The 26,079-nt window shown below is 48.0% G+C and overlaps 1 protein-coding gene across 7 annotated transcripts in view; it reads left to right on the top strand.

Annotated features, from left to right (window-relative positions):
- Positions 1–24,052, top strand: part of MTMR4 (myotubularin related protein 4) — a 125,622-nt gene extending 101,570 nt beyond the window's left edge. For all 7 annotated transcript variants that reach the window (XM_030536534.1, XM_030536539.1, XM_030536533.1 and 4 more), the window contains 12 exons: positions 5,064–5,177; positions 10,323–10,519; positions 10,852–10,980; positions 11,372–11,483; positions 11,922–12,117; positions 13,578–13,763; positions 17,375–17,545; positions 17,701–17,855; positions 18,891–20,145; positions 20,670–20,780; positions 21,172–21,260; positions 21,703–24,052. In XM_030536534.1, coding sequence (XP_030392394.1) covers positions 5,064–5,177; positions 10,323–10,519; positions 10,852–10,980; positions 11,372–11,483; positions 11,922–12,117; positions 13,578–13,763; positions 17,375–17,545; positions 17,701–17,855; positions 18,891–20,145; positions 20,670–20,780; positions 21,172–21,260; positions 21,703–21,880 — 2,893 coding nt within the window. In that variant the 3' untranslated portion in view covers positions 21,881–24,052. The remainder of the gene's footprint in view (positions 1–5,063; positions 5,178–10,322; positions 10,520–10,851; positions 10,981–11,371; positions 11,484–11,921; positions 12,118–13,577; positions 13,764–17,374; positions 17,546–17,700; positions 17,856–18,890; positions 20,146–20,669; positions 20,781–21,171; positions 21,261–21,702) is intronic.
- Positions 24,053–26,079: the final 2,027 nt, after the last annotated feature.

Genomic DNA, 26,079 nt, shown 5'->3' with positions numbered 1-26,079 from the left:
AAGAACAAATCGTGTCAAACTAATCTGATAGCATTCTTTGATAGGATAACGAGCCTTGTGGATAAGGGAGAAGCGGTGGATGTGATATACCTAGACTTTAGTAAGGCATTTGATACGGTCTTGCATGATATTCTTATAGATAAACTAGGAAAGTACAATTTAGATGGGGCTACTATAAGGTGGGTGCATAATTGGCTGGATAACCGTACTCAGAGAGTAGTGGTTAATGGCTCCCAATCCTGCTGGAAAGGTATAACAAGTGGGGTTCCGCACGGGTCTGTTTTGGGACCGGTTCTGTTCAATATCTTCATCAACGATTTAGATGTTGGCATAGAAAGTACGCTTATTAAGTTTGCGGACGATACCAAACTGGGAGGGATTGCAACTGCTTTGGAGGACAGGGTCAAAATTCAAAATTATCTGGACAAATTGGAGAAATGGTCTGAGGTAAACAGGATGAAGTTCAATAAAGATAAATGCAAAGTGCTCCACTTAGGAAGGAACAATCAGTTTCACTCATACAGAATGGGAAGAGACTCTCTAGGAAGGAATATGGCAGAAAGAGATCTAGGGGTCATAGTAGACCACAAGCTTAATATGAGTCAACAGTGTGATACTGTTGCAAAAAAAGCAAACGTGATTCTGGGATGCATTAACAGGTGTGTTGTAAACAAGACACGAGAAGTCATTCTTCCGCTTTACTCTGCACTGGTCAGGCCTCAGCTGGAGTATTGTGTCCAATTCTGGGCATCTCATTTCAAGAAAGATGTGGAGAAATTGGAGAGGGTCCAGAGAAGAGCAATGAGAATGATTAAAGGTCTTGAGACAATGACCTATGAAGGAAAGCTGAAGGAATTGGGTTTGTTTAGTTTGGAAAAGAGAAACTGAGAGGGGACATAATAGCAGTTTTCAGGTATCTAAAAGGGTGTCATCAGGAGGAGGGAGAAAACTTGTTCACCTTAGCCTCCAATGATAGAACAAGAAGCAATGGGCTTAAACTGCAGCAAGGGAGATTTAGGTTGGACATTAGGAAAAAGTTCCTAACTGTCAGGGTAGTTAAACACTGGAATAAATTGCCTAGGGAAGTTGTGGAATCTCCATCTCTGGAGATATTTAAGAGTAGGTTAGATAAATGTCTATTAGGGATGGTCTAGACAATATTTGGTCCTGCCATGAGGGCAGGGGACTGGATTCGATGACCTCTCGAGGTCCCTTCCAGTCCTGGAGTCTATGAGTCTATGATGGGCAGGATCCCCTGGGAGGCTAATATGAGGGGGCAAGAAGTCCAGGAGAGCTGGCTGTATTTTAAAGAAGCCTTATTAAGGGGGCAGGAACAAACCATCCCGATGTGCAGAAAGAATAGGAAATATGACAGGTGACTAGCTTGGCTTAACAGAGAAATCTTTGGTGAGCTTAAACTTAAAAAGGAAGCTTACAAGAAGTAGAAACTTGGACAGCTGATTAGGGCAGAGTATAAAAGTATTGCTCGAGCATGCAGGGATGTAATCGGGATGGCTGGGGCACGACTGGCGCTGCAGCTAGCAAAGTGAAGAGTAACAAGAAGGGTTTCTACAGGTATGTTAACAAGAAGGAGGAGGTCGGGGAAAGTATGGACCCTTACTGAATGGGGAGGCAACCTAATGAACGATGATGTGGAAAAAGCTGAAGTACTCAGTGCTTTTTTTGCCTCGGTCTTAACAGACAAGGTCAGCTCCCAGACTGCTGTACTGGGCAGCACAGTATGGGGAGAAGGTGAACAGCCCTCAATGCTAAAAACAGGTTAAGGACTATTCAGAAAAAGCTGGACATGCACAAGTCCATGAGGCCAGATGCAATGCATCTGGGGGTGCTGAGGGAGTTGCAGATGTGATTGCAGAGCCATTGGTCATTATCTTTGAAAACTCATGGTGATCGAGGAGGTCTCGGATGACTGGAAAAAGGCAAATATATTGCCCATCTATAAAAAAGGGAGGAAGGAGAATCTGGGAGCTATAGACCGGTCAGCCTCACTTCAGTCCCCATCAAAATCATGGAGCAGGTCCTCAGGAATCCATTTTGAAGCACTTGGCGGAGAGGAAGATGATCAGGAACAGTCACCAGGGATTCACCAAGGGCAAATCATGCCTGACCAACCTGATTGCCTTCTATGATGAGATAACTGGCTCTGTGGATATCAGGAAAGCGGTGGACATGCTATCTCTTGACTTTAGCAAAGCTTTTGATACGGTCTCCCACAGTATTCTTGCCAGCAAGTTAAAAAAGTGTGGATTGGATGAATGGACTACAAGGTGGATAGAAAGCTGGCTAGATTGTTGGGCTCAATGGATAGTGATCAACAGCTCCATGTCTAGTTGGCAGCTAGTATCAAGTGGAGTGCCGCAGGGGTTGATCCAGGGGCCAGTTTTGTTCAACATCTTCATTAATGATCTGGATGTTGGGATGGATTGCACCCTCAGCAAGTTCATGGATGACACTAAACTGGGAGGAGAGGTAGATATGCTGGAGAGTAGAGAGAGGGTCCAGAGTGACCTGGACAAATTAGCAGATTGGGCCAAAATAGATCTGATAAGGTTCATCAAGGACAAGTACAGAGTCCTGGACTTAGGACGGAAGAATCTCATGTAGTGCTACAGGCTGGGGACCAACTGGGTAAGGAGCAGTTCTGCAGAAAAGGACCTGGGGATTACAGTGGACAAGAAGCTGTATATGAGTCAGCAGTGTTCCCTTTTTGCCAAGAAGGCTAACGGCATATTGGGCTGTATTTGTAGGAGCATTGCCAGAAGATCGAGGGAAGTGATTATTCCCCCCATTCGGCCCTAGTGATGCCAAATCTGAAGTACTGCGTCCAGTTTTGGGCCCCCCACTACAGAAAAAGGATGTGGACAAATTGGAGAGAGTCCAGCAAAGGGCAGCGAAAATTATCAGGGGGCTTACGATGACTTACGAGGAGAGGCTGAGGGAACTGGGCTTGTTTAGTCTGCAGAAGGAGAAGAGGCAGGATTTGATAGCCTTTAACTACCTGAAGGGGGATTCCAAAGAGGATGGAGCTCGACTGTTCTCAGTGGTGGCATATGACAGAACAAGGCGCAATGGTCTCAAGTTGCAGTGGGGGAGGTCTAGGTTGGATATTAGGAAACACTATTTCACTAGGAGGGTGGTGAAGCACTGGAATGGGTTCCCTAGGGAGGTGGTGGAATCTCCTTCCTTAGAGTTTTTTAGGTCAGGCTTGACAAAGCCCTGGCTGGGATGATTTAGTTGGGGTTGTTCCCTTTCAACCCTGATACTCTGTGAGTCTATGTCAGATGATGTCTAGTTTTCTATCTGGGCAGGACCAAACAGTTCCCTGCTTCGCCTTGCCTGTTTGTATCGTATGCAGATTGTGTGAAGGGGCCAGTGGTCTCACAGACTCTCTGTAAACGGTAACATCCTGTATCAAAAGCACATACAAAATAGCTTCGGGTATACTCCATCCGCGGTTGTGAGCTCATCCTACAAGAGCGCAAGCAGTGTCAAGCATTCCTCAGTGATGTCTCAATAGTGGGCATTTGCAAGGCTGGTATGTGGTCATCCGTCCATCCATTTACGAATCATTATGTCATAACTGCATCTTCCAGGGCAGATGCACGTCTCAGCAGGGTGGGTCTGGAGTGTTTGGTTAGGTGGAATGCATGACTTCATCTGCTTGAAGAAGAAAAAGTTACTTACTGTAACTTTGGTTCTGAGACGTGATGCAAATCTGTATTCCATGACCCACCCTCCATCCCCTCTGCATCAGAGAATAGTCTGGGGGTTGGTGCAAAGGAACTGAGGGGGGCCAGGGCGCTGCCACCTCATGTAGCCAGGGGAGGGGCTATGGCTACAAGGCATGAGTGCTGCCCCTCTGTGGGTACTGCTGGGCAAAATTCTCCAACTCCGATGCACTGGGCAAAGTGGAATACACGTCTGCATTGCATCTCAAAGAACCACAGTTATAGTAATTGGTTTTTTTCATTCTGTGTGTCAATTCTCATTACCAACTTGGGTCCATTTACAGTCTCACTTTTCCTTGGTTCTGAGTTTATAAATTCATCTCTTCTGCCTCTGAGTCAGGCATACAATCTCAGACAGCTTACATGCTCCTGCTCCCTTCTGAGGCTGCTTTACTTCAGAATTTGTGTGTCCGGATTTTGCATTTGTGGCTTTCAGCAAACTCTAGCCCAGGGCCCCACTCCCTTACAAAGCTGACGGTAGCATTTGCCTTGCATGTGTGCGGACAGTCCCCGACGATTGCAGACACTTACCATTTACAGTGGCAAAATCCATATTTTGTGCCTCTGCTGAAGCATCATCTTTCTGACTGAAATGTCTGTGAGCTGTAAGGTGAGAGTGCCACAGCTGCAGGGCTAAGTTCTGTCTGTACTGATAGTAGTGCTGTTGGAACTGCCTTTTTTAGGATTATACCCTCGTGTTGAAAGAATCTTTCATGCAATGTTTTGTGCACATGTAAGCCACTAGTTAGTTCCAGGTCCCGCTGTGTGTCTGGGCTACAGAGGGAGAGAGTCTGTAACAGCCCCAGGGACGGGGCTCTCGCTCAAGCTGTAGCAGCTCATGCTTTTAGCTCTGGGGGTCTATACCATCACACACACCCTTCTGCTAGTCATGTCTGATTCAGATGTACCAAAATCGCAAGATTTAGTTAGTTCTCTTAGCATGTTTACATGAGTCATTGGATTGATTAGCCATCTACATTCTCTCTGAATTTGCAACATTCAGATATTATAATGTTATGTAGAGTAAAATATGCTTTTGCCTATTCAAATATACTTCTTTTTCATAGTAAATTAGATAACAATCTCTTGTATGGGGGTCCCGTATTCCATGGTTTAGACCCTGTACACAGCCCAGTTTTCAGGGCCACCTTTGGCTGTTTCTCCCAGGCACCCCTAATTCTGGATGGGAAGAATCACCCATAGCCTGTGTTCTCGTTAGTCGAATTCAGACAAACCTGAAGGTCTCCCCTGCTCTTTCTGCATAAATATTCTCATTGCTTGGCTCTGATTGACACCGTGTCACTTTATTTCTAGACTCTGTACCAGTTATCCTCAGAAGCTGCTAGTTCCTGTCTGGATCACTGACAAGGAGCTGGAGAATGTGGCTTCCTTCAGGTCTTGGAAAAGGATTCCTGTAGTTGTGTACAGGTAAAAAAGAATCTACAGTAGCTGCCCTGTCGCTCATAGTCCATTGTACACAATATCATGGTTCTGGCTGAGGAATTAGAGAGGGTGGGTGGGATGTCCACGTTCCAGTGAGCCATCATGGCAACTCCCTGGGGAGGACAGCAAGCTGAACTCTGCACGTGCCTGGTTTAACTTGGTATTACTGAAGCACTTATAGATCAGGCTGTGTGTGCCACCTTGCTCCTCATTGGTGCTGTTTAGAGCTTGAAGGCAATTTGGGATCCCTATGGAAGCCTACACAGGTGAAGCACCAGTGCTATTGACTCGTATAGCTGTTATAAGTCTTTTACGCAGAAGTACTGCCGTTCTGGGGTGTGCAGCTACACTCTATACTTACGGATACTATACAGAGGGTCAATGTGATGCTCCCTTCTTGGAAGTGTGGACCTGGCATGGGTCCTGCTCCCCCCCAAATAGAAGTCAAACTACGCCTGTGCCCAAGGGTCCTCTCACCCAGCAGCCAAAGCCTGGAGCCCTGGCACCCCGCAGAGCTTCCTGCATTGAAGAAAGGCAGCACCATGCAGCTGAGCACAGCCATGCTACGTTGGTGCATCTGTTGTTTGAAAAATGGTATGTGACCAGGAGACTGTTATAACCATACACGCGCACCAGAGGACAGAGTTAAGGTGGGGATATGACCTGAACTTCTGCCTTTTTTCACTGAGTGTTCAGCTATGCAGCCTTGCCATTGTTCTAACAGTTTTTGTGTAGAGTTCTGTGCCTCTCCTTAGTACTTGGTAATTTACAGCCCATAGTTGTGACTCTGCAGGCTTGTATCAAGGTTTGAAAATGAGATGTTTGTTATGTATTTTCCCAGCCCTTAATGTTTCCTTATTGTGTCTAGCTGAGGATCGCCTGACCAGGGTTTACACTGTATAAAAGTTGACTGACTCCTATGCTTTTTTCCTGTAGCTTCCTGCACAGAGACCTGGTTATGAAAGTGTCATTCCTTGTGGTGATCTTACTGACCAAACATTTGGCCATGTCTACATTACAATTTGTGTCGACAAAAGTGATGTTGACACCCAAAAGTCGACAAAATAAAAATCGCAATTTTGTGTTCACACTTGCTCCCTCTGTCAGCAGATCGTGTCCACAGTGGGGGCATCATCATCAACAATGTGAGCAATGCACTGTGGTACCTATCCCACCATCCTTCTGTTGCTAGGTGTTGTGGGACGACGGAGTGGATCACGGCGCATCTTGGGACAGTGCTAATTGTTTCTGTCCCAGCACTCCATGGGCTTCTGGCATTTTTTCAACAGCCATTGTTGGCTGTGCACGCCAGCATCTTTGTGAGAAGGGGTGGATCCTGCGCTGCTCTCCTATGCTCTGTTAACTGTCATGAGGACATCACGGCTGGCAGTGCACTTAATCGTAAAGTTCCTAACTGAAGAAGACTCACAGGCGCCCGACACTCTGCATGATATGGATAGGAGCAACATAAGATTGCTTTTGGCATTCACAGAGCAGGTGCATAGGGTAGACCGTTGCTTTTGGGATCAGGAAACAAGCACCGAATGGTGGGATTGTATTGTCATGCAGGTGTGGGATGATGAACAGTGGCTACAGAACTTTTGGATGCAGAAAGCCACCTTCCTGGAACGCGGAGCTTGCCCCAGACCTGCGGCACAAGGACATCACAATGAAAGCTGCCCTGTCGGTAGAGAAGCGTGTGGCGATCACTATGTGGAAGCTGCGAACTCTAGACTGCTACCAGTCAGTCATGAATCAATTTGGAGTGAGGAAGTCGACTGCAAGTGTGCAGGGCAATAAATTGCATCCTGCTACGAAGGACCATGACTTTGGGAAATGTGCATGAAATGGTGGACGGCTTTGCAGAAATGGGTTACCCTAACTGTGGAGGGGTGATAGATGGCACACACATTCCAATTTTGACACCAGACCACCTTGCAATGGAGTACATCAGTAGGAAGGGGGTACTTCTCCATGCTGTTGCAGGTACTTGTGGATCATCGTGGGCATTTCACTGACATCATCGTGGGGTGGTCTGGGAAGGTTTATGATGCAGGCATCTTCAGGAACACCAGCCTGTACAGAAACCTGCAAGCGGGGACTTTCTTTCCTAACCTGAAGGTTACAGTGGGGGCTGTTGAAATGCCCCTAGTGATCCTGGGGGACTCTGCGTACCCCTTTATAGCCGTGGCTCATGAAACCCTACATGAGACACCTGGACAGCAGTAAGGAGTAATTCAACAACAGGCTCAGTAGGTACCAGATGACATTTGAATGTGCCTTTGGCAAATTACAGGCACCCTGGTGGTGCCTTTATGGCAGGTTGGACCTCACTGAGGATAATATTCCTGTGGTCATAGCCGTGTGCTATAAGTTGCATAATCTCTGAAGCTAAGGGTGAAAGGTTTGCTCAGGGGCAGAGTGCTGAGGCAGACTGCTTGGCTGCTGATTTTGAGCAGCCAGATACCAGGGTTGTCGGAGGAGCCCACAGGGGGGCTATTCGAATCAGGAGACTTTGAGGCAGCACTTTGACAATGACCACCAGTTACATATATCTCTGTCTGAGCTGCTTCAATGTTGCATTACAGGTAGTTTTCCTAGGGGCCAATGGTGACATTTGGGGCCTTAAATTCCTGGAATAAAGTGATTAAAATGCCTGTGCATGTATTGGCAGTGCCCGCAATCTCACCTTGTAGAAAAAAATGATTTACCAGTATAAAAGTTTGCTTTTATTGCACAAGAAACAGCACACACAAACACACAGATGCTTGGCAGGAAAGCAGGAACCAGGGAAGGGCAGACTCTTACAGCTGTGTGTAGGTCCAGCTGTCATTGTGAAAGTTGTCTGAGGGGGTAGAATGAAGGGGAAACTGAGAAGTCCCAAAAGGTGGAAAGGAATGTATGGGTGGAGTTTGGGGAGGCATGGAAAAGAGTTCTGAATGTGCTGCAGAGCAAGTTGAGCACTGATCTGCTCAGTCTATAGCATCTGCGTTTGCTCCTCCATTACTTTAAGCATCTGTTCAGTAGCGTCCTTAACAAACTCCTGATTCTCTTTTCTGTCCTGGCACTCCTTTCATTCCCTTTTTTCTGCTTTGGAGCACTGCAGGACCTCCCAGAACATGTCTTCTTTGCTGTGTCTTGGACGCTTTCTTATCTGGTGGAGACACTCGGCTGGGGTATGTGAGGTGTTACTGAAGGCCATATGTGGTGAAGCACAGGGGACAATGCACAGAAGCAGGATTGTTAAATTCACGCATGGCATTGAAACATTTCTGTTAAACACACCTTTTGCAACATTGCCATCACTTTCTTACTGACCCTAGCCAGGCACACATTTCCGTGAACAGCCAAAGCATGGTTAGTGTTGGCAGGAGGATAGGGAGTGCTTCACATGGGGAAAAGAGCACACGCTGTTTGCACGGGTCGTGGTGCAGCATACTAGGAACAAATTCTAAAATTCTCCTACACTTTTCCACAGGTGGGCGTAATTCTAGCAGACTATCTCACTGCTAAGGGTAAGCTGGGAAACAAGGGTACATCTACTCCATGCTTGTGGCTTCCACCCTGCTACCTATGCTGCTCACCTGTGTGCCACTCTGGTCCCTGCACAAGTGATTGCCGAATGGTGCAGGAAAGTTTTTCCTACAATGAGGGAAGGAACAAAGCTGCTCTTCCACGGAATCTTTAGCAGAAGATTACCAAGTACCTCCAGGAAACTTTCCTGGAGATCTCTCTGGAGGATTCCTGTGAGATCTCAGCGTGCATCAACACCCTGTTCCACCATACTGCTTAGCTACGCTGGAAAACGTCCAGCTCACAGAAACACAGCCAGCCTCCCCAGTTTCTGTGCCCTGAACCCACCTCTGCACTACACAAGCTACAGCCACTTACCAGGACTCTCATCTCCTGCTTCTTGCTCGCTGGAGAGCAACTGCTGAGACTGACTAGACACCTCTGGAGTGGAGAACAATCCCTGGCTGCCTGCCCCACCAGGCAACCTCACCGGGAGCTGCACATCCGCATCTAACTCCACCATTGAGTTAGGTCCTCTTTCCGCTGCCCCCTTCCCTCCGAAGTATCCATGGGGTTCTTGCCGATGAGTCACCACTGAGGATAGCGTCTACTCCTTACAGAGCCAGCAGGTCTTAGGTGCAGCACTGGAGCGACCATTTGCCTCCCTCACCTTATGATACGCCTGCCTCAGCTCCTTTCTTTGCTTTGCACTGCAGCACGTCCCAATCATAGCCCTTTTCGCACAAGCCTCGAGCTCAAGCACAGCTGGGACTGCACAGCCTCCTCTCCCCGTATGCAGAGCAGATCCAACAGCTCTGCAGTGGTCCAAGCGGGAGAGTGTTTGCTGCGATAACCCGCCATGGTCACCTGGGAAGATGCAATGAGATCTCTCCACACCGAGCAAACAGGGAATGGAATTTCAAAATTTCCCAGGGCTTCTAAGGGGGAAGGGCAGATGGTTGTTCACCTGACTGCAAGGCAGGGGAGTTCAAACTGCTGACCAGAGCGGTCAGGACGGGTATCGTGGGACAACTCCTGGAGGCCAATTAAAGTGATGAATTTAAGCGTGGTGTCTACACTTGCACTTTGTTGACAAAAATGTAGTGGAAAAAAGACGTAAATCTCTCATGAGGGTGGATGTATTTTGCTGCCAAAACCGGGCATTCTCTCCAATGGAAGTGGCCTTGCAGTGTGCACACGCTCACCGTTTGGGTCAACAAATGGCAGTTTTGGTGACAAAACTTGGTAATGTAGACAAGGCCTTTGAGTGAACTCCAGGGCCTTAGGCCATTTGGCAGCCAGGTTCTCACCCCATTATACCTATGAGCTATTTCCTGTCTTTCACCTCCTGTATGCTTCTTAGGAGCTGTGCTTCTCTTTGCCATCAGAGGCCGGAGTTCAAGAAGTCAGGGCCATCATACTGCCTTTTGTAGGCATGATCTCGGTGCACTTAATGTGTGAGTTGAGACATTGGCCCCGCACAATGAATCTGCTTTGAACAATGTTGGGTCCTCAGAGCAGGACGCTTGCCTCTGAGGGCGAGAACCGCATTTTTTGCTGGCACGCTGCCTAGTGTGTCGGCAATGAGATGCCAAGTGAAACTCTCCTCTTCCTCAGACACCAGCCCAATGGAGCTGCAATCGCACGCTGCAGCCAGCCGGAAATCAGCTGGTGGGGCTGGCGCAACGCTGATGACGAGTATCTTGTGACCTCCATCGCTAAGGCCTGTGCCTTGAACCCTGGAGCAAAGACAGCCAGTGGAACTCTCCACAATGGCCCCAGCGAAGGCACTGAGGCCAGCGACACAGACTTTGGTAAGACGCTCACTCCCTTCTGCTTGCTTCCCAAACTGGGCTGGGTAAGGCTCTCCAGAGCCTGGTCCCACCCCAGGGATGCATGCAAATGATGGGCAGCTGTTTCCTGATGGCTGGGGGAGTTGATGTTGTGGGGTGGGATTTAAAAATAACACCCAGATTAACTATTTAGGCCCTTTCAGGCCCTGACTGCACTATGCTGGGGAAGGCTTTAAACATGTGTTTCGTCAGCGTCTGGCTGCGCTGGCCTAGCACCACCTGTGAAAGGCCAAGGCCCAGATGGGAGGAGTTGTCTGGTTTGTGGGGAAGTTCAGCCTGTCCTGTGTCTGCAGATTCCTCGCTGACGGCTTGTTCGGGTGTGGAGAATGCAGGAGCTCCTCAGAAGCTGCTGATCCTGGATGCCAGATCCTACACCGCAGCTGTTGCCAACAGGGCAAAGGGAGGGGGCTGTGAATGTGAAGGTATAAAACTACACTCAGGCTGCTTAATAGCTTGTCTCATGGCATCTCGGTGCTTGGACTCTTTCTTGTTGGACCCCTTGGATGCCCAATTTGGACTGGGGCTCTTTGTGTAGTGTGTCCAATACACACATCTCCCTGGGGAGGAGTGGCAAGATTCGTGCTGCCCCTTCCTCCTCTTGCTAGATTACTGCGAGGCTGCCTGCCTGCCTACCATGCACTCTGCTAGGACAGGCTGCCCACTGGCTGCACACAGAGCTCCCAGGGATCAGGAATGCCGTGTGGAAGTGAAGGGCAGCAGCTCCTGTTCTGTGGGCTGTGATCAGAGCACCTGCAGTGAGACACTTTGACTGCAGCAGATCCCGTCCGACCTCTTCTGTCTGTCTATGTTTAGAGTATTACCCAAACTGCGAGGTGGTGTTCATGGGCATGGCCAATATCCACTCCATCAGGAACAGCTTCCAGTACCTGCGCGCTGTCTGCAGCCAGATGCCAGATCCGAGCAAGTAAGTGCCAGCGTGCTCTACTACCACTTCCTGCCTTTTTGTCTTCCTCACCATCTGGAAATTCTCATCTCCTCATTCCGGGCCAATTGCCCAAGCCAGGTTGCTGGCTCAGGAATCAGAGAGGTTTTCTCTTGGGTGTGTTTACAGAGCTTAAGCATTGTTTCCTGTGATCAGTATTTACTATTGGGGATACTGTAAACACTCCACTCTTCTGTGGGCTTCAGTAGAGACCTCATGGCTTTTGTGTCCAGAAAAAGTAGGATTTGGGGTCTGGATTCTGTGCTGTTCTTCCTGAGTTAGCTGGTTCCTATCTGTGGGAGCTGGTGTGGAAAGGCAGCAGTACAGTATTTGCTGAGGGCTCCAAAGAGTCTTGGGATAGACGTGTCCTCTAGTAGAGAGCTAACAAGTCATTTTCTTTCTTTTTTACGTGCACTCTAGCTGGCTTTCAGCCCTGGAGAGCACCAAGTGGCTGCAGCACCTCTCCGTCATGTTGAAGACAGCAGTTCTGGTCTCAAATGCAGTTGACCGAGACGGGCGTCCAGTGTTGGTTCACTGCTCAGATGGCTGGGACAGAACCCCGCAAATTGTAGCACTGGCAAAGATTCTTCTGGACCCCTATTATAGGACCATGGAGGTACCATACAGTAGTGCCATTCTGTTAGTTCAGCTTCTGTTAAGAAGTTGCTTGTGCCTGCGATGAGCCTCAAGCAGAAGCAGAGAAAAGGATATGGAGTGGAATTTCATTTCATAGTAAAGCTGCTTTGCAAAATGTCACAATGCAGGGTAACTGCACCTATATTCCCCCTCTGTGATCCTTCAAGGAAACCTGTGCTAGGACCTGGCTCCTCAGCAGTCACCTCTCTTGGGCAGAGACTCACATCTGTCTCCCTCCTGACGGGGGTGTCCAGGCTGCTCAGTTCCCTGCATACACTGTGATATCTCTAGAAAGCCACGCCTTCTAAAAGAACAGCATCTGCACTTCGCTTTTTTTCTAGAGTCTATGCCCAATGTCATGGGCTGCAGTTATAAGTTACTGTGCAGCTCTTTATAAGCATATTTATTCTTAAAGCAAAAGCATTACAGAGAAAATATATTAAAAACAATAAGAAAAACTACATGCATGCCAAAAAACTTATCAGAAGTCATCCTAACTCCAACCTGGGCTTTGGTAGGTGTCAGTCCTTCAAACTCACAACTGGATTTTCATCGTGGTTACCAGTTTGCATCTGTCTCAGATTCAGACTCACCATGAATAGTTCAGTCTTTCCTCTATATAGCGTGGTCCTTTGTTCTTGGCCTCTTATCAGAATTGCTCAGCAGACAATGGCTCACTTCTCAGGGCATAGCTTCAAAAGGCTGGGTTTTTGCATAATCAGACGTGGGGAATTTGCATTCACTCCCCCTTAGATATTTCCCAGGAAAACCACTCACCACTTTTTGTTCCAAAAGTCCATTCTTGTCTGGCACATTGCTTAATAAAGCCCTTTGAACCCCCTCACGTCTCACATCTGTCATATCTCCCTACCTTCCTCCTCCTCCTGAGAAGTTGCATACAATCCTGGTCCATAATAATACATAGACCATTCATTTAAGGCAATGGATCCCAAAGATATTTTAACTTAATTCTGGAAGGCCTCCCAGTGATATTGTAGGAAATTGCCATGTCTGTCACACAACATTTCCAAGAGCTGCTGTGCCGGTGAGGGGTTTTCCACCTATTCTTCAATGATTTGTAGCCAGTGTATTGTGATCCATCAGGCTCTCAAGAGCCTCTGACTCGGGAAGTGATCACTTGTGTTCAGAGCGTAGCAGCTTCCGCACTATATTTTCTGCATGGCATTCAAAGGGATTTGTTATGTGGATTTAGTAGCCACTCCTTCATATTTGGATTATAGGTTCTGAAAGTGTCAGTTCAGTGCTACTGAAAAGGCCTTGTCCTTACATAAAGCCAGAGTAACCACCAGCTTTCATTATGCTTTGCTTCTAACCCTAGCACAAGTGCAAGCTTCTCTCTAGCCCTCCAAGAAACTCACGGGAGCTTCCTTGCTCTGCTGGGTACCTGGCGCTGCAGTTAACATTCTTCTTTGTTAACAGGGTTTTCAGGTGCTAATTGAATCAGACTGGCTGGATTTTGGTCACAAATTTGGTGATCGCTGTGGGCACCACGAGAATGTGGAAGATCAGAATGAGCAGTGTCCGGTGTTTCTTCAGTGGCTAGATTCTGTTCATCAGCTGCTCAAGCAGTTCCCCTGCCTGTTTGAATTTAACGAAGCTTTCCTGGTAAGAGCTGTGCAAGCAAATTTGTCTTTATTTCTTGCTGATTATGAGCTGGGGCAGAAGGACAGCTGAGCCTCTCAGAGGTGTTGTACTGAGGAAAAGCAAAGTGGGCTTAGGTAAAAGTGAAAGATGTTTTATTATGGATTGGGTTTTCTAATGATGTGGCTGAGGGGGAAGGGGAGTGAAAATGCATAGAATTCAGCCAATGAGGCTGGAGTGGGGAACACTCCTATTAGGCCAGTACAAATCCTTCCCTATTTAGTTTGATTATGGTGATTCCATTGTTAATGCTGTCAGTTGATGTCCCTATTTGCTTACTCGCATTGTCCAATGTAGTTCAGTTTTTACTTATTTCCCAGTGCTAAAGGAACTTTACATGGTGCCTGTGTCCCTGCTCACACATGTAGATCTCTATCACTTGGAATTTTAAACCTATAATGCATTCCAGACTATTAAACACCTCATCATATTTTTAAATAATCTTTTCCATCCTGTTACACGTTTGATCATCTGTATTTGCAGACTGCTCTTCAACCCAAACACACACACTCCTTCATATTTCAAACTTTGGGTGGTACCTGTGTTATAGACATAATAGACAAGAATAGTTGAGTTTTATGTGGGCTCGTTTTCTGCCTGCTATATGAAAAGAGCTTCATTTTTTTATTTTAATGGAGGGTCACTCTATATATATTTTCTGTGAATAAGTTGCACTTAATTCCCAATGTCAGTTTTAAAATTAATGTTTTGTTCATTGATTTCCAATGTCCCACGTCGTGTTGAAGAATAACTGCAAATTTAAGAAAAGACCCAACAAAGTTCTTTCTTGAAATTTTGTCCTCTAGCTATGAATTAATGAATGTCATTTGCTTTTTAATTTTTTTTGTATTTTGTGCTGAAAGTGACTTCAACCTTATTGAGGTTGCAGGAACAAAACATCCCGATGTGTAGAAAGAATAGTAAATATGGCAGGTGACCAGCTTGGCTTAACAGTGAAATCCTTGCTGATCTTAAACACAAAAAAGAGCTTACAAGAAGTGGAAGATTGGACAAATGACCAGGGAGGAGTATAAAAAAATATTGCTCAGGCATGCAGGAGTGAAATCAGGAAGGCCAAATCACACTTGGAGTTGCAGCTAGCAAGAGATGTCAAGAGTAACAAGAAGGGTTTCTTCAGGTATGTTAGCAACAAGAAGAAGGTCACGGAAAGTGTGGGCCCCTTACTGAATGAGGGAGGGAACCTAGTGACAGAGGACATGGAAAAAGCTAATGTACTCAATGATTTTTTTGCCTCTGTCTTCACAAACAAGGTCAGCTCCCAGACTGCTGCACTGGGCAGCACAGCATGGGGAGGAGGTGAGCAGCCCTCTGTGGAGAAAGCAGTGGTTCAGGACTATTTAGAAAAGCTGGACGAGCACAGATCCATGGGGCCCGATGCGCTGCATCCAAGGGTGCTAAAGGAGTTGGCAGATGTGATTGCAGAGCCATTGGCCATTATCTTTGAAAACTCATGGCGATAGGGGGAGGATGACTGGAAAAAGGCTACTGTAGTGCCCATCTTTAGAAAAGGGAAGGAGGAGGATCCAGGGAACTACAGGCCAGTCAGCCTCACCTCAGTCCCTGGAAAAATCATGGAATCAATTCTGAAGCACTCAGAGAGAGAGGAAAGTAATCAGGAACAGTCAGCATAGATTCACCAAAGGCAAGTCATGCCTGACTAACCTAATTGCCTTCTATGATGGGATAACTGGCTCTGTGGATGAGGGGAAAACAGTGGACATGTTATTCCTTGACTTTAGCAAAGCTTTTGATACAGTCTCCCACAGTATTCTTGCTGGCAAGTTCAAGTATGGATTGGATGAATGGACTATAAGGTGGATAGAAAGCTGGCTAGATCATTGGGCTCAATGGGTAGTGATCAACGGCTCCATGTCTAGTTGGCAGCCGGTATCAAGTGGAGTGCCCCAAGGGTCGGTCCTGGGGCTGGTTTTGTTCAATATCTTCGTTAATGATCTGGAGGATGGCGTGGATTGCACTCTCAGCAAGTTTGCAGATGACACTTAACTGGGAGGAGTGGTAGATACTCAAAGGGTAGGGATAGGATACAGAGGGACCTAGACAAATTAGAGGATTGGGCCAAAAGAAATCTCATGAGGTTCAACAAGGACACGTGCAGAATCCTACGTTTAGGATGGACGAATCCCATGCACTGTTACCGACTAGGGACCAAATGGCTATGCAGCAGTTCCGCAGAAAAGGACCTAAGGATTACAGTGGATAAGAAGCTGGATATGAGTCAACAGTGTGCCTTTGTTGCCAAGGCAGCTAATGGCATTTTGGGCTTTATAAGTAGGGGCATTGCCAGTAGATTGAGGGATGTGATCATTCTCCTCTATTTGACACTGGTGAGGCCTCATCTGGAGTGCTGTATCCAGTTTTGGGCCCCACACTACAAGAAGGATGTGGAAAAATTGGAAAGAGTCCAGCGGAGGGCAACAAAAATGATTAGGGGGCTGGAGCACATGACTTCTGAGGAGAGGCTGAGGGAACTGGGATTATTTAGTCTGCAGAAGAGAAGAACAAGGGGGGGATTTGATAGCTGCTTTCAACTACCTGAAATGGGGTTCCAAAGAGGATGGATCTAGACTGTTCTCAGTGGTAGCAGATGACAGAACACGGAATAATGGTCTCAAGTTGCAATGGGGGAAGTTTAGGTTGGATATTAGGAAAAACTTTTTCACTAGGAGGGTGGTGAAGCCTAGAGATTCAAGTAGTAGCAAGTAGAAGTATTGGAAACAAATGGTTTCATAGAAAATAAAATCATAACATACATTCTAGAACCTAGACTTAATTAAGAAGACACTGTGGTGTCTTGCCGAATGTTGCTCAACCAAAATCTCCGCAGCTTTACAGCCAGGCTGGCTGTGACCCTCCTTTCATGAGATATGCACGCTGTCAGTTTGCCTCTTTGGTGAAGACTTCAGTGTGTTTCTTAGCTGTCCAAGATATCCCACACTAATTCTTTATTTTTATTAATGAACAGGACACCCCCAGCTGTTTGTTTATTCCTGAAGATTTCCTCACTTGTAGATTTTGCAATCTCTCAGTCTGCACCTGGCTCAGTATGCAAATAGGCATGCAATGCACAAATGGCCAGACAGTGAGATAAGGGTCAGTTTTCTCCTGCCTGAAAGGAACGTTTCCGAGGTATAGAACCTTAACTCCAGGACCTTAAAAACACAATTTTTAATATAGTACATAACTCCTTTGAATATTATCCACACATACATTTTGCAATGGTTATGAGAACCAGGAGGTTGCTGGCTGTCAGTAGAGATCTCATATACCACTCTTTGGTGAATTATTATGCAAATATCCAACCCAAGGGATTCCTGTAAAACCCTATGCATCCCCTGTAGCCTCTGCCAGTTGACATCAAGGGATCCTTGGGTAACATTCTCCCACAGGATGGAAGGAGAGCTGTGGCAGGGGGCTGGAGTGGTGTGCTTTGGGGGTGAGCTGTTTTAGGTGGGGTGGGAGTTGTGTTACGTGGGTGTGAGGGAGAATTGCTTTCTAAGGGCCCTGTCAATTGCCCTTTTCTGTTGGTGGTGCAGGTGAAGCTGGTGCAGCACACATACTCCTGCCTGTATGGGACCTTCCTGGGCAACAACCCATGTGAGCGAGAGATGCACAACATTTACAAACGCACCTGCTCAGTGTGGTCCCTCCTGAGAGCTGGCAACAAGAACTTCCACAATCTCCTCTACATGCCTGGCACCGAGCAGGTGAGTAGCAGCCCACAACCCAGCTGTATGGGCTTGTAGCTAGAGCCAGAATTGTCTGGGAAGGGTAATTGGGCTGGAGGGAAGGGAGGCTGGTTTGCCTTGGATGGGGAGGGGTTTCCCTTTTGTCCTGTCCCTCAGTATAATTTCTCCTGCAGGTGCTGCACCCAGTGTGCCATGTGCGAGCACTACATCTGTGGACAGCAGTGTACCTTCCAGCATCATCCCCCTGTCCGCTAGGGGAGGAGGGAATGGACCGCTACCTGCCCCCAGGATCCCAAAGCCAGGAGTTCTGCGGCAGATCTCTGGACAGGTAGGGAGAAAGGAGCACCACTCTGGGTTCCCTTTCTATCGTGCTCCTGGGTTTCTTTCCTGCTCACTTGCTCTTTCCTCTGGCTGACATTACACACACACATTTGCCATGAGAAGCACCCAACACCATTGTCCTGAAAAGACAGGGCCTGGAGTGTCCTGTCACCCCTCTTTCCAGGGTAGCCTCAGGGAACACCTGGAAGAGAGAGGACACAGCTCCCCGCCATACTAGGAGCACCATAAGGGGAGATTTCATGTAGCTGCTCTGAGGCCACCTGGTAGTGGTGCAAACACCAGCATGTCCTAGGGAGCAATAGAAGTGAGGCCTGGGGAAGGGAGCCTGGTGCCCGGATATGATGATGCTGGCTGCACTAGGAGTGTCTGTTTCTCTCTCTAGGAAACTGTTTGTGAAAAATGAAGTTTGTGAGACACTTGTCCATGCCTCTCCCAACTAGCTGGCTTGTGCAGTCTCAGCCTAATGCTGATGCTGCCTTCACCTTCACACACAGGCAGTTCACCACAGTGCTCTGGGCACTTCCTTCTCCTCCTGATCAATGGAGAGCAACACCTGAGGGGACTGGCTTTGGGGATCTAAAGGGGAGCTCCTCCAGCTGTATCCCTGTGCTCCAGGGGCTGCCTGGTGCTACATAGACCCCTCCCCTCCCCCTGCCCCAGGATGATGAGGAAACTAGAGATTAGCAGAGGTTCTTGTTGGCTGGTTAGGCCTCTGAGGTGATGTCCCAGCTGTGAAGTGATTAAACCAAGAAATAGCTGGCGAGGAACCCAGAATCAGTGCCTACTTTTAACATGTTGACTGTAAAGTCTAAATTCGAAGGTGATGCAATGATGCAACCCTATTAACTGTTCTCTTGTCACACCTCCGAGCATCCTAGCACTATTCAGAGACCCAGCCCTGTGTGCTGGGCAGTTCCCTTCCCCCGCTGCTAGGGCCCCTGTGGCACAGAGCAGCAGGTACTGGGATTTTTGTAGTAGAAGTTCCTTCTCCGGAGATTCAGGCTTTGTTTCTTGGTCCCAGGTTACCAAAGACAAGATCTATGGATGACCTGCTTTCAGCCGGTGACTCCAGCAGCCCGCTGACCCGTACTTCTAGTGATCCCAACCTGAACAATCACTGCCAGGAGGTCAGGATGGGCCTGGAGCCTAGACATGCCAGCACAGAGGGCCCCGAGCTGCACCCTGAGGAAGGCACCGTGGTGGCTGTTGGAGAAACACACCAGGTGCCAGTGGAGCAGGGGAAAACTCACCCCCTGCAAACCAGCAACAGCTTCAACAGCCACACTGATCATCAAGCGCATTGCAAGCCGCTTAGTGACTGGGTGCCTCCACCAGCAAGCAATATCTTTCCAGAGACAGAAATGGGATGGAGGGTGAATGTGGAGGATGTAGATGGCATCAGCCCAGCTCCAAACCATTCTGGACAGGAGAACGTCTGCAGGACTTGTGTCAGAGTTGTGGAGCAGCTTGAAACATGCCCCCATAATCCTTCAAAAGCAACTGGCCTGGAATCTGATGGAAGCTGGAATCTTGTGAAACCCCCCCACCAAGACACCCTAAATCCTGCAGTGGGCATTCCCAGCCAGGACACCCCTGCACCAAGTGTCTCTCCTCAGAACAACCCAAGCCCCATACCAGGCATCCCCCATCAATATAAAGACACTGGCAAAAGTGGGAGCAGCAGAAGTGGGCACTGGGAGGAAATGGGCCGGGTGGGGATGGTGCCACTGGAGCTATGGCAAAGGCCCATTTCCCAGAGCCAGACCAGCGAGTTCTCTCTCCTGGGTTCCAACTGGGACAGTTTCCAGAGGATGGTGACCTCACTCCCTGGTGGGGAGACAGTAACCAGGCGGTTGATTTCCTATGGGTGCTGTAACAAGAGGTTGAGCAGCAAACAGTTGCGGGCGCCAGGGTTCTATCTCAGTAGCCAGTGGCCTCCAAGAGAAGGTGTGAAACCACCAGTCTGCAGTGCACATTGTGCAGGCCCTGAAGGGAAGCCTAGCCGGCCATGGCTACCCTGCCACCTGAAGCAGGTGTCTGGCTCCAAACATGTGCCACCAAGCTGCCCTTCCCCTGTGCCTCCTCTCTACCTGGATGATGACGGGCTCCCCTTCCCTACAGATGTGATTCAGCACAGGCTGCGACAGATCGAAGCCAGCTACAAGCAGGAAGTGGAGCAGCTGCGCAGGCAGGTGCGAGAGCTCCAGCTTAGGCTGGATATACGTCACTGCTGTGCCCCCCCGGCTGAGCCACAGATGGACTATGAAGACGACTTCGTAAGTAATGGCCTACAGAGTGCCATCTCCCACAGTGTCTGACCCAGCCATGAACCATGATATCCTGCCCTTCATGTCCCTGCTCTCCCCTGACTCCAGGGGGAGCATGTGATGCCAGGCTCACATGTTCTCTTACCCCTCACTTCCTGTTGGTGTGCAGGGTTGACGTTCATTAGGATAATGATTCACTCCTCCCCTCGTCCTCCCAGTCCAGGGGTTCTACGTTCTCCCAGCCTGTGCTTCCCAGGAGGGAACAGAGTTTCTTCTCTCATCTGGACACCATCTCCTCCTGCCCTTCACTCTCCTAGTACCCAAAGATTCCTTCATCCAATCTTCCTTTATTTCCGAAGACATGGGGGATGACGCCAGTCCAGATTCTCCTGCCCTTTGCTTCCTGAGCTGGGGAGTGACAGTGCCACTTGCTCCTTCAGGAGACATTCTGAGTGGGGTAGAAGGGATACTACCCTTTGGGTCTGTGCTGGAAGGGGCTGATGGCTTTTGTGACTTTGGCTTTCTCTCTGCAGACCTGTCTAAAGGAATCGGACAGCAGTGACACCGAGGACTTCTACTCTGATCACAGTGAGGACTGCCTGTCTGAAGCAAGCTGGGAGCCTGTCGATAAGAAGGAGACTGAGGTACATCCATATGCAGCTACATGTGTCGCAGGGTTGGCTTTGTCTACAAAGCAGGATGGGATCTAGGCTCAGAGCAGCCTTTCCTGTTTTGCAAGGTGGCGACGCATGGTAGGATTGGCTCTCTGCTTTCCTTGCGAGGTAGGCTGTAGCAGGATGGGCTGCAGGCTTTCCTGGGAGCAGTTCCATGTCATTTGGTGCTAGGCGAGGTGTGGGTTCACCAGGCTGTGCCTCCATGCCTTGCTTTGCAGACCAACCCACATGGTTCAGTGTGTTTTATGGCCCAGTGTCACACTGTAACCCATGCTTCAGTCTCCTCCTCAATGATATTGTTTCGCAAGCCTATTACAGGCTTCTGGAGTGAGGTGCTAATGAAGGCCGTTATTTTCCCCAGGTCACACGTTGGGTTCCAGACCATATGGCCTCACACTGCTTTAACTGTGATTGTGAATTTTGGATAGCTAAGCGAAGGCATCACTGCAGGTAAAACTCAGCCACTTCTTGCATATCTCCATTGTTCTTTTCTGTCTCCTCCCCAACCCCCAAATGACCAAGACTCTGTTCTTCCTTTTCTGTCTCCTCAGGCCCCCCCAGCACAGGATCACTGATCCTCTCTTTCTCTATCCACCTACCCTTTCGCACCCTCCCCTTGAAGTCCCTGACCCTCTGTCTTTTTTATCAGTTGTCCTGGGGTCGCTGACCCTCCCTCTGGCCGTGTATACACTAGAAATGTAGATGGTGTTTAAAAACATGTCAGCTAACATCTCAGCTCTCACATAGTTGAACGTTAGTGCAGACTGGACTGAACGCCTTCAAGAACATGCTGATTGTGTTTGGCCCTAGACTCCCCCAGTTTAGACATGGCCTTATTCTTTATGGAGTTGTCACTGTGTCACTGCTCTCTGCTTTTATTACCTCTAAACAGGAATTGTGGGAACGTGTTCTGTGCTGGCTGCTGCCATCTGAAGCTGCCCATTCCTGATCAGCAGCTCTACGACCCAGTCCTTGTCTGCAACTCCTGTTACGATCACATCCAGGTGTCTCGTGCTAGGGAGCTCATGAGCCAACACCTGAAGAAACCCATCGCCACAGCATCCAGTTGAATGCCAGACAAGGACGCTGTCCATGCCAAGCCTTTTTGCTCACAGATTTGAGGGACGGCTCTGCCTCCAGTGGAATTGTGAAGGTCTTTGGTGCAGCATTTGAATACCAAACTCAAATGCATTGTCTTCAGCAATCCTCCTTGATCCCATATCCGTCTGAAGCAGAGGAATTGAGATGGGCCCATCTTGGTACCAGTGTACTTATAGCTGAAGACCTAGGGCTAAATAGGAGACCACAAGCTCTTTCTCCTATGGATTGGAAAGTGATGCTTTCACAGATACTGCCTGTACAAGTACCCCAAAGCAATAGAAAGGTATGTTTAGAATCACTCTTCTTTCCACCCTACAAAAGGCAGTTTGCATTGTACAAGAATGAAGAGGGTGGATTCCGAATGGTACCTCTGTGTCCCTTCAGAAAGGCTCAGCCTTGAGGTTCCACTGCTTCTCTTTCCATGGAGTTTGATTTGCAGGCTGGCTTTGTGGATGAGGGGTCTGAACTCATTAGCAATCCCTGGGTTAACCTTCTCTTGGATGCGGAAAAGGAATTCCTTCTCTCTGAAGACAAAATGGGGCCTCTCTGCAAGGCCAAGCAGATCTCTGTCAATGTCCGGGTCCTGCAGAGAGTGGTGAATGCACTAGACTAGACTGTCCCCCTGCAGTACTGTGTGGGGAGAGGGGAGAATGGTTTGTTCTCTTCTTGCTCTGCCTGTCTACTTCTAGTCTCTCGCAGTGTCACATCCTGGTGCTAACACAGGAATGACCGTGATTCTGTCCTGGGATGGAAACATAACTTGTGTTCCTGTGTTGCTCCTTCTCCCCTTTGCTGCCTCCATCTCCTCCTTTTCCTGTTGCTCTTTATCCTGAAAACTTGACATCTTGAGGGTAGGCCATAGTGTGTCATTTTACCTCCTGGAATGTGCTATTTGGTGTGCGTGAGGGTTTCAGTCCAAATGCTGCTATATATTTCTGTGCACTTAATGTAACCCGAAAAAGGGAGAATGAAGCAGAGATACCAAATTGGGGGTAGGGAGAAAGCCGGCCAACAGAGCCTCTACAGTCTGGTTTTTTTTTCCACTGTAATGTGGCACTTAACCAAAAGGATACAGTGATGGGCATCACATGCAGCATATGTCACTACGTGACAGAAACAGTCTCTGGGTCATTCCAACACCACTTAAAAGTTTCTCCTGGACTAGACTTCCTTTCCTGTCTGCTGTACAGAAGCCATAACTTTTAGAGTCACCCTTTTGAAATCTGTAGTTATTGCCTCTCTGTTGCTTCCATATGCTACACACCAAGCATCCCAGCTCATTTTAAGGCAAGCTCACTGGGGTACAAGTTTAGGAAGACATGAGGTACAAGATTAAGCTTCTGCTTTTTCCTTGGATCCTTGTGAGCCATGTTTGATCCTTGGTTCCTGAGAAATCTGGAGAGATGCTGGTCGGTGCAATGGAAAGAGCGTGGAACCATGGGCATTTTTTATAGCTGGGTAAATTGGTTTTCTCCAAATTAAGAGACCACAGATACCCTACTTAAGACTCCACATTGGGAGGGTGGGGGATATGAGTCCTCCCTATCTCGTAAATAACCAAACACTAGGCTATTCAAACCATGTTCTGACTTCCCAGTTCTATTTGCAGAACCCAGTGGTTTTCAGATTTCAGTTGAAGGAGTACCAAAACCAATTAATTTCCCGCACTTTTACATTTCCGCCTCCCTGGTTTCCAATAATGAAAGTAAAGGTAGCATCATCTGAAGAGACTGTATCTGCTCAGACTGGTTTGCTGTTCCATACTGGGAGCAAACAACAAGGGTGGGGGGAGAGAGAGAGAGAGATGTCATACTTCTGATTCTCCCCTGCCTTGTACCTTGCATTATTTCCACCCCTAGAGGAGAGTGGGCATAAGACACTGAGCCCCTGGTGTGAGCACAATTCCCATTTGGCCTCACCTTCTGCGGGTGGAAGTGACTGCAAGCCATAAGGCAGCAGAGAGTCAGGGCCCGTATTCCTGGACATGTGGATTCAGACATGGTTAATCTAAACTGCTTTCAGCTCTTGTGGGTGTCAGTGTCACAATGTGCTGGCCAGAACCTCCAAATCAGTTCAGTAGCGCTGTGACGAACAATGTGCTGTAAGACTCAATACATTTGAAATAAAATCTCTATATTAGTGCCGCTGTGTTTGGCCCGTTCTTTAGTTTGGATTCTGTTGTTTTTTTCATTTTAGATAAAAATCTTTGCAGCCAGCTGTGCTAGGGCAAAAAGTCAAAGTAAAGCCATGCTCTTGCATCACACAGCCACGCTCCCTCTCTTCTGTCAAACCCATTAAGCCCCTGTCATTCTGCCCCCAGGAGCTCTGTCCTGTGTGTCCCCTTAATGGCCAGGTGTGGCGATTTCCTTCCGCCCCAGTTATAGTATGGAGAGTTCACCTGCTCCTGACCAGCATACTTGCTACACTTCTGCCTGGAAGCAAGTCCCGTTAGCTTTATCTCTCCCCACCTCCCCCAGGCAGGGCTGGGTCCACTGGCTCCCACTTAACCAGATCAGTGCCTGGATCCTCCCTTAGCCTGATACCCAGTGTGTTGGGCAGAACAGAAAGAACTACGTTCAGTGCTGCACTTGCTGTGCCTGTCACTAGTGAGTCACTGAGTGAACAAGGGGCAATCCAGTGCCCTTCCTTCAAAGACCTGGGAGTCAGCAGTGCTCCTCTAGGGTAGAGTCACAGTTGTTAAGGCCAGAAGGGACTGTTTTCATAATCTAGTCTGACCGGCTGCATAACACAAGTGAGAGAATATCACCCAGCAATTCATGCATCAAGCCTTTTACTTCTGGTTGGGCTGGCGTCAATTTCAAGACTCATGGAGTCTTTGAGGATCCACCATATCCCAGGGTAAACTGTTCTAAGTGTCAATTACCCTTCTTATTACAAATTTGCACCTGATTGCCAGTGTGAATTTGTCTAGCTTCAAATTCCAGCCACTGGATCTTGTTATGACTTTGCTAGACGAGAGAGCCCTCTAGTATCAGAAATCTTCTCAGGAGTGCTGGTAGTGAGTTCTTTGTATTCCCATAGCATCCATCTCAGAGCACTTCATATACATATAACAGATTATAAAGTCAGGGATCACTGTGAACGTCATCTGACCCCTTGCACACAAAGATAACACACTAGAATTGCTGTGCCTCCCTCTGAGCAAAACACAGCTAAACTCCAACTCACAAATCGCATTGTGCCTCCCTTAGTTCTTTCTGCAGTTCCCACAGAATACGTTTAAACGCACACTGCAGTGTTAGACAATGGTTTAGACTGCAAGTGAAAATGTCCGTATCCTACTGAAAATGCTGGAGGAATTAAGGGATACAGACTGTAACTAGGGAGCTGGAATTTATCCAGGACACAGGAGTCTCTTCCTCTCAGGAACAGGGAATTTTACTAACTAGTTGGTTATCTTAATTTTGTCCCCTCTGAATGAGGAGAGCACTAGCAGGAAAGCCATCCTCGGGCAAGAACTGCAATGTGTCTATGCAGAAGAAACCCACCTACGGATGGCTTTTTTTATCATTGTTGCACTCATGGAGGGTACATCTACACTGCAATTAGATACCCGCAGCTGACTCGGGCTTGGGCCAAGGGGCTGTTTGATTGCGGCGTAGACCTTCAGGTCCAGGCGCTTCCCACCACAGATCCTAGAGCCCATGCTGTAGCCTAAGCTCAAATGTAACTAAAGAGTCCCTTAGTGTGAGCCTGAGTCAGCTGGCACAGGCCACCCCTAGAATTTTAACTGCAGTGTAGACATACCCTGGGATAGCCTCAAGACACAATTCCTCCTTAGAAGGGTCCCAGGAGGTCAGCACTAATGTAGTGTTACCACGGTCTAGTTCAGCATCATGCAGATGCTTGCTCTACAGTAGCAATCATTGAGCAACTAACAGTTCCATTTACACTGGCAATGTTTCTTAGAGATCAAATGTTTTTGAAAGCCAGACAGGGGGGTCTAATCCTGCAAAGTGCAGCAGGGGGGAGTTGAAGCACCTCTCAGCAGGAGCAGGTCCAATAGTGGTGTCTGTTTTAAGCCAGTAATGCTCTAGCACATTCTGGTCCTATTCCCATTAAAATTAACATGCTGGCTTGAATGAAAGGCATATTTGCAGTCTGTGCTGGGGACAATGCCAATCTCAGTCATTATTAGTCGTACCTT

Source organism: Gopherus evgoodei, chromosome 17 (genome assembly GCF_007399415.2).
Source record: "Gopherus evgoodei ecotype Sinaloan lineage chromosome 17, rGopEvg1_v1.p, whole genome shotgun sequence".
NCBI lineage: Eukaryota > Metazoa > Chordata > Testudines > Testudinidae > Gopherus > Gopherus evgoodei.
The sequence above is the reverse complement of the archived record's forward strand: the minus strand, read 5'-3'. Positions and strand labels throughout refer to the sequence as shown.